The 21,432-nt window shown below is 39.3% G+C and overlaps 1 protein-coding gene and 1 pseudogene across 3 annotated transcripts in view; both read left to right on the top strand.

Annotated features, from left to right (window-relative positions):
• The window catches only part of GIN1 (gypsy retrotransposon integrase 1), a 31,005-nt gene extending 23,191 nt beyond the window's left edge, over positions 1-7,814 (top strand). For all 3 annotated transcript variants that reach the window (XM_061424498.1, XM_061424499.1, XM_061424500.1), the window contains 2 exons: positions 64-349; positions 7,120-7,814. In XM_061424498.1, the coding sequence (XP_061280482.1) occupies positions 64-349; positions 7,120-7,394 (561 nt within the window). In that variant the 3' untranslated portion in view covers positions 7,395-7,814. The remainder of the gene's footprint in view (positions 1-63; positions 350-7,119) is intronic.
• Positions 7,815-15,484: 7,670 nt separating this feature from the next.
• Positions 15,485-18,976, top strand: LOC133251727 (large ribosomal subunit protein uL18-like; annotated as a pseudogene).
• The last annotated feature ends 2,456 nt before the right edge of the window (positions 18,977-21,432 follow it).

Here is a 21,432-nt window from a genome sequence, read left to right as displayed (position 1 = left end):
ATTATCTGTATTTGCCTTCAAGAAACTATAGCTGTTTCATCCTTTTTTTTTTAATACTTGCAGATGGAGAACAACAATTGTAATGAACTAAATAAAAGCAAAATCATTGTTAAAAAGAAACCGAAGCAACTAAATCCATTTCATCTGAAAGTGGGTCATGAAGTGTTAAGGCAGAGGAAAAACTGGTGGAAGGATGGTCGCTTCCGGTCTGAATGGGTCGGCCCTTGTGTCATAGACTACATTACGGAGAACGGGGGCGCTGTTCTGCGAGACAGCTCTGGGGCTAGACTTAAACGACCTATCAAGATGTCCCACCTGAAGCCCTATGTCAGAGAATCGGGTGAACAAGGTAAACATCTGTCACCTCTCTACATTTGTACTTTCTTTGAATGAAAAGAGAAGTTAAATTATAAGAAATCTCTCCTCCTCCTCCCTGCCTTTCCTTTGGTTAGGTTTTATTTTCCCTTTTCATTCTTATAAAATTTTGTACAATGTTGGAGCCCAAAGAGTGTTTTTTTAATTAACATATGGTTTCTGAAGCTGTCAGGTTTATAAGAGATTTTATTTTTATTTCTAGTGTACTTTCCACACACTTCTCCCCACCGTTCATGTGCAGGACACTGGACATCTTTCATAGAGGGAAGAATTGTGTGTTCATTATTTGCACTTTCAGAATATTTTGTCACTCTTAGCATGACATGATAGTAGCTAAGATAAATAATGCCAAAACAAACACTATCTGGAATTCTGTTGTGAGATAAATATATTAGGGGACATTTAAAAATGTGATTGATTTTTAATGTTACATCTTAAAACGGCCATGGTAAATGCAGGGGAAGGTGAGTGAGAGGTTCTGAGAATGATGCGCTATTATAAGAGGTGAACAGCACCCTAGATGATGCTACTTGCTCCACAATGTGAATCGAATAGTTTAAGATATCCTGATCTTCTCTAATACTTTCTTTCATGGACTAGAGCTAATTGATATGGCTTTCAGTTTAAATCCTACTTTATTGAAGCTTTTATTTTGTCCTATAGTATCTGCTTTCTAGACTTTCTTTGAGGTAGGTAACTGAAAGGGAATAAATTGGTATCTTAGCTAGTTACTTTTGTTTTTTCTGTAAAGAAAGATAAAATAATTCAAAATTTTTTGAATCTGAGTAACAATTAATAAAGATACAATTTAGTGCCTTTTAAAACAGTATAAACAACTGTGTTATTTAACAGTCTTAAGTAAATAATAAATAATAATTAAAAAATAATGATAATAGATGACCCTCTTTCTTAGGATATGAAGCCCTTGAGGCTGCTCAACTGTTTCTGATCTGCGTCACAACTCTCATGTTAGAAGCTCTTAGTACCTTTCTTTCTGCTTGTGACAGAACCAGTTGCTCTAGTAAACTTATCTTGGACCATTCCAACTCAGAAAGCTCCCAGCATCTTCATTCTCTGTTAGAGGAAGCACTTTTATTCCTTGTGCCTTCTCAGTTCTAAGCTACCCTTTATGATTTCTTCCTTCTGCCAGTTAAGTAGGAACAAAAGATTATAAGGTGCAGGTTGTCCTTTCTTCCGATTTTCCCTTCAATCCTTGGTGTTCAGGACTTGATTCCTTCTAATGTGTTAACCTTCCTAAATTAATGCAAAACCTCTGTTTAAAATGTTACTGCATCAGGATCTGTTTCACCATTTTGTAACTTGCTCTTGCCAAAGCATTTCTTAAGGAGACCTAACATTCTGCTACAACTGAATATTTCAGAATCCAGCTGAATAGAACAATTTCTAAACTAGCAATACAATTTTCGCTTCATGCTTAAATTCTCTACAGATTCTTCTTCCAGTAATACAAGGGAAATTGCAAAATTAGTTCTAGTGTACATATAAGGAACCTGAGATTGATGCGTACTAATCCAGCTGAAGTCTGGTTCTTGTTTACTCTGATCGGTTTTTGTGTATTTCTCTTATTTGTAGAAATTCAAAACAAGTGTGATTGCTATCACCTTTTCCTTTGGTAGCACATATTTTCCTGAAAATCTTCACCTCAAAAGCTGATTTTAAAGTCTTTGAATTAAATTTAAAGTAAATATAATGCCTCTGAGTAGTCATCCCATTCTTTTGACGTAAATTTGAACATAGTGTAGCCAAAAGGACTATGAATTTGTCTGCACTGTTGCTCTTACCAGCCTCGAGATGTCGTAACTGCAGTAAAGCTCACCAGCCGGAACAGACATGCTTCTGTTGCCAACTTCTCATCCATACCGAGAGGGGGCACATTCAGTACTAGGCTGGCAGTGTTTCTCATTGCTGTTTTAAGCAGGCCTGTGTGTCTGTCTGTCTAGTTCAGTTCCAGGCACCTTTTCAAGAGTATTTTAACAAATTTTATGCCATACCATCGTGTCTGTTCATAGTCATAATGTTTTCCTTTGAGTGGAAAAATGTTATTGACTCCCCATTATTGTATGTGACATAGATTTTGAGTAATTTTGTTTTGATTGGGAATTATCGTGATCAGTATGTGTCTGCCTCCCCTAAAGGCCCTGGTCTGATTGCCCCTCACAGTTTGAGAAATGGTTTTTATTCTTTAATAAGTTTCCCATTGCTGCCATAACAATTTACCACAAATTTAGTGGCTTAAAACACTTACTGTCTCACAGTTCTATACTTAGAAATCTGGTATAGATCTCAGTGGGCTACAGTAAGGCATGGCAGGGCTGTGTTCTTTTCTGGAGGCTCAAGAGGGTGTTTTGTGCATTTTCCACCTTCTAGAGGCTGCTCAGATCACTTGACTTGTGGTCCTCTCCCTGTCTTAAAAGCCAGCAGTGGGGTAGAGTTCTTCTCACATTATATCACTCCAGCCTCCTATTCTTCCTTCATCCTCTGTGTTTCAGGACACCTGTGCTTGGGCCCATCCTGATAATCCAAGATATCCTCTCTACTTTAAGGTTGATTGGTCAGTTGGTTAGCAACCTTAATTCCATCACTACCCTAATCCTCCTTTACCATGTTAGGTAACGTAATCACAAGGTAAATGAATTAGTACATAGCTACCATTAGGGGTCCACTATTCTGCCTAACAGGAGAAGGAAATGGCAACCCACTCCAGTATTCTCGCCTAGAGAATCCCGTGGACAGAGGAGCCTGGTGTCCATAGGGTCACACAGAGTCGGACACGAATGAAGCAACTTAGCAGCAGCAGCAGCATTCTGCCTAACACAGTTATGGTCTGCACTCATAATAGAAAACAGAGCTTAGTCCCTATATTAAATAAAGTTTGACTTTATTGTTAATGCACAGTCATCTGTTGGTATCCACAGGGAATCAGTTCCAGGACCCCTGTGGATACCAAAATCCACATGTGCCCAGGTCCCTTGTATGAAATGGCCCTGTTCTTCCCCACCTCCACATCCGTGGTGCAAACCCTGGGGTATGAACACCAACTGTAATTCCTGCACAGCGCCTCCCTTTGACTTCTTAGTTATGTCATCTCAAAATAAGAATCATTCAGTTCTCTGTTAGTACTGGTTTATCTACTACAATAATTAAGTAGTATCAAACTACAGTTATTTATTTTATCATGAGAAAAGCACTAGTATGGCAACACATCATGCTAGTTTTAGGATATCAGACCATGTATAGGATTAGTCAAGACACTTCATTTCAGAATGAGAAAATTGTCATGAAACCTTATATTTTTTCTATTTGAAAAAATAAGTTAATCCAAATCACTGAGACTTTTCTGAGGCCTTGGTTTTAATACGTGGTTTTAATTTTTCTCCTTAGGGAAATTTTAATATTCTTACCTCACTTTGTTTTTTACTCTAAGACTAAATAAGAAAAAGTATGTCAAAACTGCTGATAATACCTTCTTGACATGTCTTGAAAATACCTCTCCTTCTGAGAAACTAAAGACTTAATCAGTCAGTCTGGTCAAAACTGAAATAATGCTTTCATCAAGCATTTATATTAGTAACTAAATCAATAGAATGAGAAAATAAAAATTAGGTAAATTCTGTCATGTAATGTGACTGAGTAGACTAGTCCTTTAATATGGTTTTGTTTATCTCTGTTTATAATGGGGGCAAAAACTTATCTTGTTCTTTTCTTTATCCGTAACTCAGGATTATTCTAGATTAGTACTAATAGATATATAATGAAAAAACTATGTAATATATAATTTAAAATTTTCTAGTAACCATGTTAAAAAAAGTAGGTGAAAATAATTTGTTATATATTTTATAATAATCCAATATATCTAAAATAGTATTATTTCAGCATTCATGTAAGGCCTCAAAAATCTCTTTCTGGTAAATCTTTGGTAATCTTTTCTGAAGTTAAAGAACATTTCTGTTGGCTGTACTAGGTTTAGAACAAAGTAGGATGGAAACATATTTGACCTTTCCAAATGAATGAGAATTGTTTTTTCTGTACAAAGGCAACTTGAAATCTCCAGAGTAGTTTTCCATTCCATATAGAGTAACTTTTGTAGACTTTGCTGAATATAATCCTGATTAGCTGCAGTTTTGTCTCACTAAGTTACTTTAAAGCTTTCTTAAGAAAGTGTGTGTATACATCAGATGTAGATTGGTTACTTACATTTGGAAGATCCTGTCTTTTACAAACAAGTGAGGTTGGTCAAGTCCTTTTGTTTCAAAGTCTGTGTAACTAGGAGATGCTTACACTCAAGGTCTTTGAATGCATTTTCAGGAAATCAAAGGGATAACTTCTAAAAACTTTGCATCTATCCATAGTTTCCCTGTTGATACATGTTTACTGGACATATTTTTCTATAGTAGACCTGCTTTATCTGTATGGAAAAACATTTTGAGACAGAAAACTTCCTTCGTCAAAGATCTCTGCAGAGATCCAGTTAGGAAATACTTAACATGCTTATAGTAACCGCCCTCACTCGTACCTGGTGGCGTTGTGCCCGGGGCTCAGAAACCCTCCAAGACTTATTAGACAGGTGTCATCAGCAGGTGTCATTCTTACCCCGCCTAACCTTCCAAGTGACTACCTAGCTTTCTCTGATATTAACAGACTAAAAGCAAACTTTGATGTTGAACCTCTAGAACACATTCTAAAGGTGTTTCAATTTCACTGATCCTTTTTTCCTCTTTCCTGCTACTGTTGAGCATAGCACATCTCCTGGGTTGCCTGATTTTTTTTTATCTTTCAGAATTGTTCTCTTGTTCAGCATTTCATTGCCTACTAACATAGAAAAATCATTTTGTTATCACCTTCAATTATCCATACTTTTATTTCCATCATAACTATGTGTATCTTAACAGCATTTTCAATATAATTACTGCTTTTGCATTAATAAGAATTGGTGAGGTTAAACTTAGAAAACCTCTTAAAACTAAAATACCAGGTACACTTTCCCTAATGAAGAAGTAAATGGGCAAAACTAAATGTCCATACAAGCCCAAGTCTACTTACGCCACCTGTTAGGAAAGAGCATAGCTTTGTTTGATCTTTTGATGTTTGTAAATTTAAAGTTCATAAATGTGTGACTTACAGGGTTGGAATAGATTCAGTTAGCTTTTCACATATTCAGTTCAGTTCAGTTCAGTCACTTAGTCGTGTCTGACTCTTTGCAACGCCATGGACTGCAGCACGCCAGGCCTCCCTGTCCATTGCCAACTCCCCAGAGTTTACTCAAACTCATGTCCATTGAGTCGGTGATGCCATGTAACCATCTCATCCTCTGTCATCCCCTTCTCCTCCGCCTTCAATCTTTCTCAGCATCAGGGTCTTTTCAAATGGTCAGCTTTTCGCATCAGGTAGCCAAAGTATTGGAGTTTCAGCTTCAGCATCAGTCCTTCCAATATTAGTATGAGGATAAGTATTGTGGAATCATGTTCTGGGATATATTAGCACATTTATCTGCTTTGAGAAACTTTCATTGATCTTTAGTCTAAATGAGCTATTAATGTTCCTTTTGCTCTTTCTTGAACTTAAAATTTGAGGGTTCTTTAAGCTATTAAAATCTGTAAGAGATTCTGTTAATGTTTTGGGAGAAAATTCAAAAAGAGATGACAGGGGTCCAGGAAGCTAATCAGTGGTAGTGGAATAGTTCCTTGTTGTAATGAATTAAAATACTATGTAGGGTGGAATTCTTTTATCTACATTAACCTTTGTTTATAAAGATTCTGCTGCTTTGCCATCTGTTTAACCCTCATTTTAAACATTTTTTTTCCCTTACAGTGAAGATAAATTTGCTGAAAATAGAATAAAATACTGAGAAGGAAAATTCCTTGTCAGTATTTTAGTATGGATTTAGCTATACCTCGAAAGTTCATGAGCATTTTAATATTAAATTAGACCTAAGTAAGCTAATTCACCTGATCCATTGTAGCCTGCCTACTTTCGTATACCTCTTATATAAACCTGATTCTAGGAACTTTATCTTCATTGTAGTTTAATCACTTCATAGTGTGACAATTTGATGTTATTGTCCTAATATGAATTCTATAAAGATTAAAGAATTACCTAAAGTTGTAAATATAAGGATTTAACAATTCCATTTGTTAGTGTATCTTTCAGGACCCCATAAATGCATCCAGAAATGCTTTGAGATATATATTAAGGATATCATCAACATCAAAAATATAGTTTAGAACTTTTGTTTTTAACCTATACCATGATTCTCAGCCCTTTCCACCCCCTCACTTACACCTACCAAAGACATATCAAGAGAATACTCTGTAATGGCCTATAGGGAAAAGAACCCCAAACAAGTTGGGTGTATGTATATGTATATAACAGGTTCACTTCGCTGTGCACCTGAAACTAACACAACATTGTAAATCAATTGTACCACAATAAAAAAATTTTTAACTTGTAAAAAAAAAACCCATCCCTTTATATTATTCCTATTTTTTTAAAAAAGTCTGGCTTTCCTTGATCTCTCCTGAATTCTGTATGTATGAGCCGTCAAATTCATATATCATTTTATTCATTCTTCGACGTGTACTTATTTAGGAGATATGAGAACCCATCAGAAATTAATCTTGATAGTTAATTTGTATTACTTGGGATTTTATTCCTTATTTTATATTATTTCATTTGAATGTGGTTTAATTATAGTTCTAAAAGGCAAACTTGTGTTCCTTCTTTCAGATAGTCTCCATCTCTTACACGGTTCAGTGGTGGCGGATCATGACTATGTTGGAATGCCCGAGCTGCCAGTTGGAGCATACCAAGCAAGTATTCTGGTGGAAGATGCTGCTATTGGAGTAGACGACAGTGAGTTACTGACGTCAAGCAAGGATCGTGAACTATTAGAATACAGAAATGCCAAAATCTCTCCATTGATGGAAGATCATAATGCTCTTGAAAAGCAGACTTTTAGTCTCTTGGACTCTTCAAACCAAGTCCTTGAGTACTTAACTTAATAAACACAAAAATTCATTTAAAGTGCTATTTAGAGAATACATCACCTTGAATCTTATCTTTTCCATTCAAAAAGATTACATAGAAAAAGTATCTTGACAAACTCTTAATGACTAAATCCTGAAGGTTTATTTTGTAATTATTTATCTGAAGTTGTTCTTCTTTTGTATATATATATGGATATATATATATTTAGGCAAAGGAAGCATGTAATATATGGATATTATTTTTTCTTCTACAAACACAACAGGCAAAGCATGCTTGCTTCTTAGGAAGTAAACTAAATTCCAACTCAAAACTTTGGTATTGTTACCATGTTTTCAGTTTCAATTTTTTTAAAAATATTCCCCCCTTTTAAAAACTGTTTGAACTACCTAGAACCGCATTAATAAATATTTATTGAATGTGTTAAATGAAACCTATTCCTGTGTCATTGAAACATCTAAAAATATTGTAGTTACTTAATGGGCTCCTACAGTGTATTGGTAAGTTCACCTTATAGACAGGCTAAGGGTTAGGATCTGAAACTATATATTGGATTGAAAATGTGTGCATTTCCATAGTATATATTAAAGTCAAAAGCATCCATGAATAAATTTTTTTCTGCAGTCTTAAAAAAGTAAATTATAAAATAACTGATATTAAAGATTTTAAACTATAATTTCTATAATAGTTGCTGCTACTGCTGCTGGATCCAATGATCCAGCTGCTGCTGCTGCTGCTAAGTCGCTTCAGTCGTGTCCGACTCTGTACAACCCCATAGACGGCGGCCCACCAGGCTCCTCCGTCCCTGGGATTCTGCAGGCAAGAACACTGGAGTGGGGTGCTAATCTATATTATAGATTATAAATCATATATGATCTATATATTACAGATCATACAAGCCACATACACAACAAATTGCCAGCCTCTGCTGGATCACTGGAGAAGGCAATGGCACCCCATTCCAGTACTTTTGCCTGGAAAATCCCATGGACGGAGGAGCCTGGTAGGCTGTAGTCCATGGGGTCGCTAAGAGTCGGACACGACTGAGCGACTTCACTTTCACTTTTCACTTTCATTCACTGGAGAAGGAAATGGCAACCCACTCCAGTGTTCTTGCCTGGAGAATCCCAGGGACGGGGGAGCCTGGTGGGCTGCTGTCTGTGGAGTCACACAGAGTCAGACATGACTGAAGCGACTTAGCAGCAGCAGCAGCAGCTGGATCATTGGAGAAGGCAATGGCACCCCACTCCAGTACTCTTGCCTGAAAAATCCCATGGGCGGAGGAGCCTAGTAGGCTGCAGTCCATGGGGTCGCTAAGAGTCGGACACGACTGAGTGACTTCACTTTCACTTTTCACTTTCATGCATTGGAGAAGGAAATGGCAACCCACTCCAGTGTTCTTGCCTGGAGAATCCCAGGGATGGTTGGCTGCCGTCTATGGGGTTGTGCAGAGTCGGACACGACTGAAGTGACTTAGCAGCAGCAGCAGCTGGATCATTGGAAAAGCAAGAGAGTTCCAGAGAAACACTTACTTATGCTTTATTGACTACACTAAAGCCTTTGACTGTGTGGATCAAACAAACTGTGGAAAATTCTGAAAGAGATGGGAATACCAGACCACCTGGCCTGCTTCCTGAGAAATCTGTATGCAGGTCAGGAAGCAATAGTTAGAACTGGACATGGAACAACAGACTGGTTCCAAATCGGGAAAGGAGTACGTCAAGGCTGTTTATTGTGACTGTACTTATTTAACTTATATGCAGAGTATATCATGAGAAACACTGGGCTGGATAAAGCACAAGCTGGAATCAAGATTTCCAGGAGAAATATCAATAACCTCAAGTATGCAGATAACACCACCCTTATGGCAGAAAGCAAAGAAGCACTAAAAAGCCCCTTGATGAAAGAGGAGAGTGAAAAAGTTGGCTTAAAAGTCAACATTCAGAAAACTAAGATCATAGCATCTGGTCCCATCACTTCATGGCAAATAGATGGGGAAATAGTGGAAACAGTGTCAGACTTTATTTTTTGGGCTCCAAAATCACTGCAGATGGTGACTGCAGCCATGAAATGAAAAGACGCTTGCTCCTTGGAAGAAAAGTTATGACCAACCTAGACAGCATATTAAAAAGCAGAGACATTACTTTGCCAACAAAGGTCCATCTAGTCAAAGCTATGCTTTTTCCAGTAGTCATGTATGAATGTGAGAGTTGGACTATAAAGAAAGCTGAGCACCAAAGAATGGATGCTTTTGAACTGTAGTGTTGGAGAAGCCTCTTGAGAGTCCCTTGGTCTGCAAGGAGATCCAACTAGTCCATCCTAAAGGAGATCAGTCCTGGGTGCTCATGGGAAGGACTGATGCTGAAGCTGAAACTCCAATACTGTGGCCACCTGATGCAAAGAACCGACCCATTGGAAAAGACCCTGATGCTGGGAAGGATTGAAGGTGGGAGGAGAAGGGGATGACAGAGGATGAGATGGTTGGATGGCATCACTGAGTCAATGGACATGAGTTTGAGTAAACTCTGGGAGTTGGTGATGGACGGGGAGGCCTGGCGTGCTGCAGTCCATGAGGTCACAAAAAGACATGACTGAGCGACTGAACTGAACTGAAAAGGAAAAATGATTAGAGGAAAGAAATCAAAGACTTCATCTTATATTACCGACCAAATAGATTCCACATAGAATTCCAGAAAGAAGCCTTAAGAAAACATAGTTGTCTCAAGTAGTGATTCTTGTCCTTCTCCCATTAGCAGAACAAAGTTGATGATGGAGTCATACTGAACTCTGTTTGGTAAATGTAAGTGGTCAAGTTTCCTTTTCTTAACTCAAATGAAGTGAACTTTTTTTTCAATATCTGAGTAAATCTTTTTCCACTGTAACAGGGTAATTAGTAGTGAGTCATTTTAAATTAAAGTTTCTAAACCTTTTTTTTTCTTTTAGAATTCTGCCTCCGCTAAATACTTTCTCACACAGACCTTCATCCTGTGTGCACTGATCATGTTGGGTTCCACTACACTCTGTCTACAAATCACCCCAAATTCTTAGTGGCTTAAAACAAGACTTTTACTTCTTAGCCACCCTCTTGGTTCATTAAGGCTCCATTTTCGTCCTCACTCCAGGATGCAGGCCGAAAGATACTGACTTCTGGAATACCCCCATCACCATGGCAAGGAGAGAGCATGGTGAACTGAACACTGGCTGTGAAAAGACTTGGGCATCCTTCTTACTCTCATCACAATGGTCAAACCTAGTCACGTACTGCTAGTGGGCACAGGTTTCTTTTTGTAGTGATAGCAGTGTTCTAAAGTTAATGGGTGATCGATATGTAACTGAAAATATTAAGATCCACTGAACTGTATACTTTAAAATGCTGAATTTTATGAGTTCTGTGTAATACAATTGTTCTGTGTAAGAGTCTAAACAAAAGTTTAAAAAACAAAACCTAGCCACCTGCTGCTGCTGCTGCTAAGTCGCTTTAGTCGTGTCCGACTCTGTGTGACCCCGAAGACGGAAGCCCACCAGGCTCCCCCGTCCCTGGGATTCTCCAGGCAAGAACACTGGAGTGGGTTGCCATTTCCTTCTCCAATGCATGAAAGTGAAAAGTGAAAGTGAAGTCACTCAGTTGTGTCCAACTTTTAGCAACCCCATGGACTGCAGCCCACCAGGCTCCTCCATCCATGGGATTTTCCAGGCAAGAGTATTGGAGTGGGGTGCCATTGAACCTAGCCACCTAGCCATGCCTAATTCAGTCCTATTGTATGCCTTGGAAGGAGGAAAACTAGGGTATTGGTGGATTGCTGCAATGACTGCCAAAACTCATCTTTTTTCCAGATTTTATTAAAGGCCATTTATACTGAAAGTTACTTTATTTCCTGATAGTGAATATAAGCTGTTCAAATAAAAATGCTGATTTTATTATTGAAACCTCAGAATTTGAATGTAGATTCCAAATATAGATATTAAATAAACAAATACACAGGAAATACCTACAAATTAGATACATACACATAATCTTATCCTAATGTTTACAGGGCCCTGTCAAGAGAGAAAATAGATTTTTACATACCATATACCTAAATATTTAGAAGTGATAAGTCAAGCTAATAAGCTGTTCCTACGTCAGCAAATATGCCTCAAGCTTCCTCGAATTCTTAGACTCCTTCAGCCTGACATGAGTAAGTAGCAAAGCAGGGATAGCTGGCCTCCGAGCATCCTTTGTCTCATCCTCCCTTTCCACCCTCCCCTGCTGCGCCTCTCCTCCATTTGAGCCCCTGCAGATGCAGCCTCGGACCTGCCCAAGCCTTTGCAGTGTGATCTCTGCCTCTGTCCACCCCCCAGAGGGAGGCCTTTGAAGAGGTTCTCCAGGTGGGAAAGGGGGAAAGGGGCACATCGCTGAGCCCTGTGAGCTTCTCACTCTAGTGGAGAGACACTGTCAAGGGGAATGGAGCACAGCCCTTAAGCCAAGAGCCCAGAGTGAGTCCCTCTTACCAGGATTTAAGGGAGTTGTTCTGTAAGCAGAGAGTAAAATTTTGACCAAAAACAATAGCACTGTCTTCATGAGGCTTTGTATGCCACCTTGTGGTGTTTTTTATGAACACTTGAAAACGTGATGTAGCAGGAAATGCTGAGTATACTAAAGAAAACTTTTGGAATGAAAGTAATTTCCTCACTTGAAACGTTATTTTTAAATATCATAATAAACATTTCTAGTATAAAATTTTTCTTATATCACCATCTTTTAAAAAGGTAACTCATTAAGGTTTACAAAACAAAACTTACTAGTTATGAGATTCATTCATACCCTCAAAAAAGATATGTATTATGTCCGTGTGCTGTTCTGGCACTAAGGATATATCAATGAGAAATCTCTCCGCCTTCCTACACCTTGAAGTCCAATAGGATAGTGAAACAGTGACCTGTAGTTCTTAATGAATACATTTCTTTACTTATATCCAATCTTAGAATCTCAATGATAGCCTTTTGCATAGACATCTTGTTTGGGACCCTTACCTTAAGCCTCTTCCACTTATTTTTGACTGTATAGAAAGTTCTAATAAGGTTTTGTTCAGAGGTCTGGAAAGGACTGGGCCATTTCCAGTTGGAGTTTCTAATCATGTTGATGAGTAATTAAACACCAAAATAAACATTTAAGAAGCAAATTTTTTTTTCAAACTTTTATTTTCCACAGATGAATTTGTGATTGAGAGGGCAATGCCAGCTTTGTGCAGTTTTACAATTAAACAGGCAAAGGTCAATTCAGTGCCATCAAATGAAAAAGTATCTAAATTGGTAGCTTGCCCAGAGTGTGAGGACCAGATTGCCGGATTCTCCCGCTTCCTCTGATCCCTCCCTGTCCTCCTCACCCAACTTCTTCCTCACCCCCAACACCACCTCCTTTGTGTACTCACGCAGAACTCATTAAGAAGTAAGGTGCGCTCGGTGCAGTGGACTTGCCTCGTCTGAGCATCTCATTGTCCGCGCTGTGCAGGTCCTTGCCAAGAGCAGAGTGAGCAGAGCCATCTCCTTGGGCCGGCAGGTAGCTAGAGGAGACCAGATAGCCAGTGACACCTTCGCTCACTCCTTACCTCCACATCCCAGTAGAGCTTCTGTTCTGATAAGAGGTCCCATGAAATGAAGAACAGAAGAGAAACTAAAGGGAACGGAGCCCGACTTCACTCCTTCCTGTGAATTATTTTGAAGTAGAAGTGAAGGGAAAAGTACTCACTGGAATGGTTCTTCCAGCATGCTTTCCTACTGCATTGTAACATGTAATCTATAGTCTCTGGGTTTCTGTGCTTTTACTCTTTCCCTTTAGAATTCCATCCCTACATATATAAATATATATATATACACATACATATATATACAATTCATTTAAAAAATTACGTGGTAAATAAACAGTGATGAAACCATCATAGTGGTGGTTATGTGACTTAGTCATAGCTAGAAGCAAGTCAGCAGCAAATCCGCCTCAAGTTTGAGAACAGGACTTCCATTGAATCCTCACTGATCACTAACTATGTTAATAATCACCCATTTTACCTGAGGTAGTTAATACCTGAGGTAGTTAGTTAAAAAGGTAATGACTTGTTTTTATGCAATATTAAAAAACCATAATATCCAGAATATATAAAAACTCCTATAACTCAATACACAAAAAGAACCCAATTTAAAAATGGGCAAAAGATTTGATTATACATTTTCTCAAAGATATGCAAATGAGATACCACGTCACACTCATTAGAATGGCTGTGATAGTTTTTAAAAAGAAATAGAAAATAACGAGTGTTGATGACACAATGTAGAGAAATTGCAGCCCTTGTACATTACTGGTAGGAATGTAAAAGTATAAAACGGTTCAGCCACTACGGGAAATTCTGTTTCTTCCTCAGAAACCTAAACACAGACTTAGCATATGACCCAGCAATTCCACTCCTGGGTATATACCCAAAGGAACTGAAAACAGGAACAGATAATTGCATGCCAATGTTTACTGTAGTATTATCCAGTAGTCAAAAGGTAGAAACAATCCAAGTGTCCACTGACAGGTGAATGAGTAAAGAAAACATGGTATATACATGCAATGGAATATTATTCAGCCTTCAAAAGGAATGAAGTTCTGAATAATGCTACCACATGATTGCCCCTTGAAGAAATTATGCTAAGTGAAATATGTCAAATATAAAAGGAAAAATATTGCATCAGTTAAGTTCAGTCGCTCAGTCGTGTCCAACTCTTTGCAACCCCATGAATTGCAGCATGTCAGGCCTCCCTGTCCATCACCAACTCCCGGAGTTCACTCAGACTCAGGTCCCTCAGTGATGCCATCCAACCGTCTCATCCTCTGTCATCCCCTTCTCCTGCCCTCAATCTTTCCCAGCATCAGGGTCTTTTCAAATGAGTCAGCTCTTTGCATCAGGTGGCCAAAGTATTGGAGTCTCAGCTTCAACATCAGTCCTTCCAATGAATACCCAGGACTGATCTCCTTTAGGATGGACTGGTTGGATCTCCTTGCAGTCCAAGGGACTCTCAAGAGTCTTCTCCAACACCACAGTTCAAAAGCATCAGTTCTTTGGCATTCAGCCTTCTTCACAGTCCAACTCTCACATCCATATGACCACTGGAAAAACCATAGCCTTGACTGGACAGACCTTTGTTGGCAAAGTAATGTCTCTGCTTTTTAATATGCTGTCTGGGTTGGTCATAACTTTCCTTCCAAGGAGCAAGCATCTTTTAATTTCATGGCTGCAGTCACCATCCACAGTGATTTTGGAGCCCAGAAAAATAAAGTCTGACACTGTTTCCACTATTTCCCCATCTATTTCCCATGAAGTGATGGGACCAGACACCATGATCTTCATTTTCTGAATGTTGAGCTTTAAGCCAACTTTTTCACTCTCCTCTTTCACTTTCATCAAGAGGCTTTTGAGTTCCTCTTCACTTTCTGCCATAAGGGTGGTGTCATCTGCATATCTGAGGTTATTGATATGTCTCCCGGCAATCTTGACTCCAGCTTGTGCTTCATCCAGCCCAGCGTTTCTCATGATGTACTCTGCATATAAGTTAAATAAGCAGGGTGACAATATACAGCCTTGACGGACTCCTTTTCCTATTTGGAACCAATCTGTTTTTCCATGTCCAGTTCTAACTGTTGCTTCCTAACCTGCATACATGATTCCACCTATATGAAATATCCAAAACAGGCAAATCCATAGAGGTAGAAAGTAGATTAAGTGTTTACCAGGGCTTAGGGGAGAGGAAACAGGAGTTAATGCTTAAAGGCTGCAAAGTTTCTGGCTGAAGTAATGACGATGTTTTGGGAATAGTGGTGATGACCGCACCACACTGAGAGCACCATCAACATCACTGAACTGTAAATGGTGAAAATGGCAACTTTCATCTCATCTCTATTTTGCCATAATTTAGACAGATTAATAATGTAATATGTCAAAAACTATTGAGTTACTCACTTAGGTGAATTGTATGATATGTGAGTTATATCTTAATAAAGTTGTTTTTAAAAGGTCATGGGATACAGCTTAAATTGTGCTTAGATGAAAATTTATGACCTATATACTTACTTAGAATTGATGCTTTTGAACTGTGGTGTTGGAGAAGACTCTTGAGAGTCCCTTGGACTGCAAGGAGATCCACCCAGTCCATCCAAAAGGAGATCAGTCCTGAATATTCATTGGAAGGACTGATGCTGAAGCTGAAACTCCAGTGCTTTGGCCCCCTGATGGGAAGAGCTGCCTCATTGGAGAAGACCCTGATGCTGGGAAGGATTGAGGGCAGGAGAAGGGGATGACAGAGGATGAGATGGTTGGATGGCATCACCAACTCAGTGGGCATGAGTTTGAGTAAACTCTGGGAGTTGGTGATGAACAGGGAGGCCTGGCGTGCTGCGTGCGGTTCATGGGGTTGCTAAGAGTCGGACACAACTGAGCAACTGAACTGAACTGACATACTTAAAGTTTACAAAGTAATGAGCTAGCATCCAATTTAATGTGGTATAAAAAGAACAAGTGACCACGCCTAAAGAAAACAAGGTATGAAATCATGAACATGATAGAAATTAATGAAATAGAAATGTTTATAATGACAGGATGAACTGAACCAAAAGTTGCTTTTTTGAAGACACTAATAAATTGAGACAAATCTAGCAAGTTCTAATTTAAAAAGTAAACAATTTATAAATACAAAATATTAAAAGGGTCAGAATGCCATATAATGCAGATATTTAAAAGACAAATGATATTGTAACTTAATCCTGATAACTTCAAAATCTTTATAAAGTTGATAAATTCTAGAAAAATTTAACCTGCAAATGTGGTTCAAGAAGAAATAAGCCAGCTCTTTGGCAAGCTGCAAACCCCAGGCTCTGTTCCACAGCATGGGGTTTGTTGAAGTTGTCAAGAATAAAGCCTACTTCAAGAGATACCACTGAAATTTAGAGGACGGCAAGAGGGCAAAACTGATGACTATACTCAGAAATGATTGGTAATCCAAGATAAAAATAAGTACAACACACTCAAATACAGAATGACAGTTCATGTAACCAACCAAGGTATCATTTGACAGATTACTTCTACCAGTCTAAAAGGAGATATACGAAGCTTATGCTCACGAACTCCCAAAATAAGGCGTGATGGTTGGTCTGACAAATAACCCTGCAGCATATTACACTGGCCTTCAGGCTTCTTAATAGGTTTCATATCAGCAAGATTTATGAAGGCCAAGTCAAGGTGACTGTAGATGAATACAGTGTAGAAAGCCCTGGTGGTCAGCCAGGTGCCTTCACCTGTTATTTGGATGCAAAACTTGCCAGGTCTACCACTGGAAATAAAGTTGGGGACCCTCAAGGGAGCTGTCGATGGAGGCTTCTCTGTCCCTCACAGTACCACACGATTCCCTGGTTACGATTCAGGAAGCAAAGAACTCAGTGCTGAGGTTCACTGAAAGCTCACCATGGAGTAAAACATGGCAAATGACATGCATAGCCTGACTGAAGACGATGAGGATCCTTGTAAGGAACCATTCTCTCAATACCGAAAGGACTCTGTAACTCCAGACATGATGGAGGAGGCGTACAAGAAAGCTCATGCTACAGTACAAGAGAAACCAGTGGATGAGAAGAAGCCTAGGAAAGAAGCAGAAAAGAAGCGGAACCATCCCGAAATGTCACTTGCCCAGAAGAAAGATTGGGTAGCTCAGAAGAAGGCAACCTTCTTTAGAGCTCAGAAACAGGCTGCTGAGAGTTAATACAGAAAACCACAATTTTCTATGAAGATATTTCAGATAAAGACAATAATAAACATATTGACCAAGCAAAAATAAGCCATGTGATTTTACCAAACATTTATAACAAAATTTAAGGAATATATAATTTTAATCTTATGCAAATTATTTTATGGGATAGAAACAGAAGTACTGCTCCTTATGTCTTTGGCATGAGGGTAGCATAATCTTAAAATCTGAAAAAGACGGGATGAGAAAGGAAAATAACAGGTCATTCTCTCGTGAACACGAATACAAAGATGTAAAAATAAATTAGCAAACTGACTCCAGTGACCTATAAAAACACACATCCTGACCAAACTGAGTGGATTCCCAAAATGCAAGTTTGATTTAACTAACAGCTGCATTTCTAAGAGAGCTGGCCAAAAAATAGAAGAAATACACCCAATGTGTTAACGGAAGAAAATTTAAGGAACTTTTTAAAGATGAACAGAACCCACAATGAACAGTGGGACATCTGGTAACCAGAAATAGCCAGAAGCCTCTAGGCCTGAGGGGGCACAGAGTGGAAGTGCCCAGTGAGAGATGAATTCAGAGAAGAGAACTGAACCATCAGTGGTGGTCATCATAGAGAAAGGCAACCTCTGCCAGAACTGTACAAGTCAGAACTGCGACGACCACTGTCAGAACTGACCCTCGGAGAGGACCACCCTCCCATCTCAGGCTAGTGCCTCTCGTGTGTTTGTGCCCACCCTGCCCCCCAAGGGAAGTCAGTGGCAGGGAGCTTGGGGTTGGGATAAAAGCAGTAAAGCTCAGCCTCCTGGGGACCAGCGCTGAGAGGGCAGAGAACAGATGTGAGTGAGCGATTTGAGAAGCATCAGCAAAACCACATGATCAGATGTTAAAAAAAAAAAAAAAAAGGTCACTTAATCATCTAGTTAGGTGGCAAACATTTTCTGTAAAGGACTTAGCTAGATAGTAAATATTTTTCAGCTTTGCAGGCTATACATTCTGTTGGAATCACAAAATTCTTCCATTGTAGGAGAAGCAGTCATATATACATACTAAACAAAAGGGTGTATCTGTTTTACAGTAACATTTATGTACCCCTCACCCTGCAAAAAAATTGTGGACTGAATTCAGCCTGTGAGTCATAGTTTGTAGACCCTTTATCTAGTAGATACAGAGAAAGTATTTGCGCAATGTTAACAACCATGTAAAACAAATTCATGGCAAACTCAGAAGGGCATTCCCTTATCCTGATGAAGTATCAGTTCAGCTCAGTCGCTCAGTCATGTCCAACTCTTTGTGACCCCATGGAATGCAGCACGCCTAGGCCTCCCTGTCCATCACCAACTCCCGGAGTTCACCCAAATCCACGTCTATTGAGTCGGTGATGCCATCCAACCATCTCATCCTCTGTTGTCCCCTTCTCCTCCTGCCTTCAGTCTTTCCCAGCATCAGGGTCTTTTACAATGAGTCAGCTCTTCGCATCAGGTGGCCAAAGTGTTGGAATTTCAGCTTCAGCATCAGTCCTTCCAATGAACACCCAGGACTGATCTCCTTTAGGATGGACTGGTTGGATCTCCTTGCAGTCCAAGGGACTCTCAAGAGTCTTCTCCAACACCACAGTTCAAAAGCATCAATTCTTCAGCGCTCAGCTTTCTTCACAGTCCAACTCTCACATCTATCCATGACTACTGGAAAAACCAAAGCTTTGACTAGATGGATCTTTGTTGAAATCTAGATACAGTCAATAAATACATTAAAAGAGGTTCAACATTATTAATAGCCAGAAAAAAATGCAAATTAGAACCATTATTAAAGATGATTTAAAACCTACAAGATTGGGATAGTTTAAAATACTGACATGGATGAGGACAGACAATACAATTATACATTATTGGTGAGTCTAAAAATTGATCTAGCTATTTTGGAAAAACAATTTAGTATTATATAACAAAGCTGAAGATGCGCAGGCCTACAATCCAGTAATTTTGCATCAGGAGCTGCGTTCAAGGAGGAATATTTGCAATAGCAAAACACTGGAAACAACAAGTATCTATCAACAGAATGAATAAGTGGATTGTGGCATACTCATACAATGAAATACTTCATAGCAGTGAAAATGAACAAATTACAGGCTAACATAAAAAAGCATGGAGGAAGTCAGGAACACAACATGGAGCAGAAAAATCAATGTGAAAAAGAAAGAGAGACATGGGTAAAGTTTTGAAGAAAGTGAGAAAGGGAGGCAATGCCTCTGGGGTATGGGGGAGCATTCCAGAGGAGAAGAGCCAGCAAGTGCAAAGATGCTGAGGTGTTTGTGTTTGGGATAGTTTGTGTTTTGAGGGATAGTAAGGGGATAAGTTCTGAGTAAGGATACTTAGAACAGAGTAAGAGGAAGTATAATAAGAGGTCAGAGAGGCAAAGGGGTAGAATAAATTGTCTCACGACTTGTAGGTCACTGTATGGAGTCTGTTTTTTAGTTTGAATAACATGGTTGCTCACTGAAAGTATCTAACAAAAGTGACCCGATCTGACACGTGTTTCAGGTAATCACTTTGGAAGCTGGAATTAGAATGGACTGAGAAAGGGCGATGGAGGACTGGTTAGGAGACTGCTGCAATAATTCAAGTGAGAGACGACAACAGCTTTGGTAGCAATGGATGTGGTGAGAAATGCCTTATAGTATGTGTTATATTTTAAAGCTAGATTACCTGGAATTTGTTGACACTGAATGTAAGTATTTAAGGAAGACAGGAGTCTGTGATGATCTAAACTTTCTGGGTTTGTACAACCAGAAGGATGGAGTTGCCGCTGAGATGAGGGCGACCTGGAGGAGCAGGTTTGGGAAAGACAAAGTAAGTTCAGTTTTGAACAGGTTGTGTTTGAGATAAACATGCAAATGGATCTATCGGGTAGACATTTGGATATAAGAGCCTGAAGTTCAGGGGACAGGAATTCAGTATTCATTTATGCACCGTCAGAACTCTTCAAAAGAAAACTTGTAATATGTGTCCTTTGGGGGAAGCCAAGACATTATCTTTGCATCAGAGAGTTTCACTTGCTGTTGACCCACCACACTCCTTGTTAATTATTGCTAAGGCAGCGATCGAAAGCATCAGGTGATTGATTACATACTCTATGGCATTATTTACATTACCTGGCAGAGCAAACAGATGTTTAAGCAAGGCTCCTAGTTTCATGAATGATGGCAGCTGAGCATTCACCTCCCTTCTCTCTTTGATGGATATAGCTGATGCTAACACCATGTTGATGAAAGAGGAGAGTGAAAAAGTTGGCTTAAAGCTCAACATTCTGAAAACTAAGATCATGGAATCTAGTCCCATCACTTCATGGCAAATAGATGGAGAAACAGTGGAAACAGTGGATGACTTTATTTTTGGGGCTCCAAAATCACTGCAGATGGTGACTGCAGCCATGAAATTAAAAGACGCTTGCTCCTTGGAAGGAAAGCCATGACCAACCTAGACAGCATATTAAAAAGCAGAGACATTACTTTGCCAACAAAGGTCTGTCTAGTCAAGGCTATGGTTTTTCCAGTGGTCCTGTATGGATGTTAGAGTTGCACTATAAAGAAAGCTGAGCATTGAAGAATTGATGCTTTTGAACTGTGGTGTTGGAGAAGACTCTTGAGAGTCCCTTGGACTGCAAGGAGATCCAACCAGTCCATCCTAAAGGAGATCAGTCCTGGGTGTTCATTGGAAGGACTGATGCTGAAGCTGAAACTCCAACACTTTGGCCACCTGATGCGAAGAGCTGACTCATTGGAAAAGACCCTGATGCTGGGAGGGATTGAGGGCAGGAGGAGAAGGGGATGACAGAGGATCAGATGGTTGGATGGCATCACTGAATCGATGGACATGGGTTTGGTAAACTCTGGGAGTTGGTGATGGACAGGGAGGCCTGGCGTGCTGTGGTTCCTGGAGTCACAAAGAGTCGGACATGACTGAGCGACTGAACTGAACTGAAGACCATGTTTAAGGGACTATGAATAAAGCAGGCAAATTCTCAAGCATCTCATTCTCATCTGCCACTGAAAACTGAGTGAGGCAGAGTGTTAGTTTCTGCAGCTGCTTATTATTTTGCCATCACATAGTACTCTGTCTTTCCTAAGGAATTCACAACCTGATGTAATTTCCACAGAATGTTTGTTCCAATATCACCTTCCTATTTCCACATCAATTTGCATTTGAAAACTGGAGAAATAACTCCCCTCCACTACACACACACACAGAATAAAGATTAGATTCTTTGCAGTATCTTCTATTCCGCCTCACAAACTTTAAG

Source organism: Bos javanicus, chromosome 7 (assembly GCF_032452875.1).
Source record: "Bos javanicus breed banteng chromosome 7, ARS-OSU_banteng_1.0, whole genome shotgun sequence".
Taxonomy (NCBI): Eukaryota; Metazoa; Chordata; class Mammalia; order Artiodactyla; family Bovidae; genus Bos; species Bos javanicus.
This window is presented reverse-complemented; position numbering and strand designations above follow the sequence as displayed.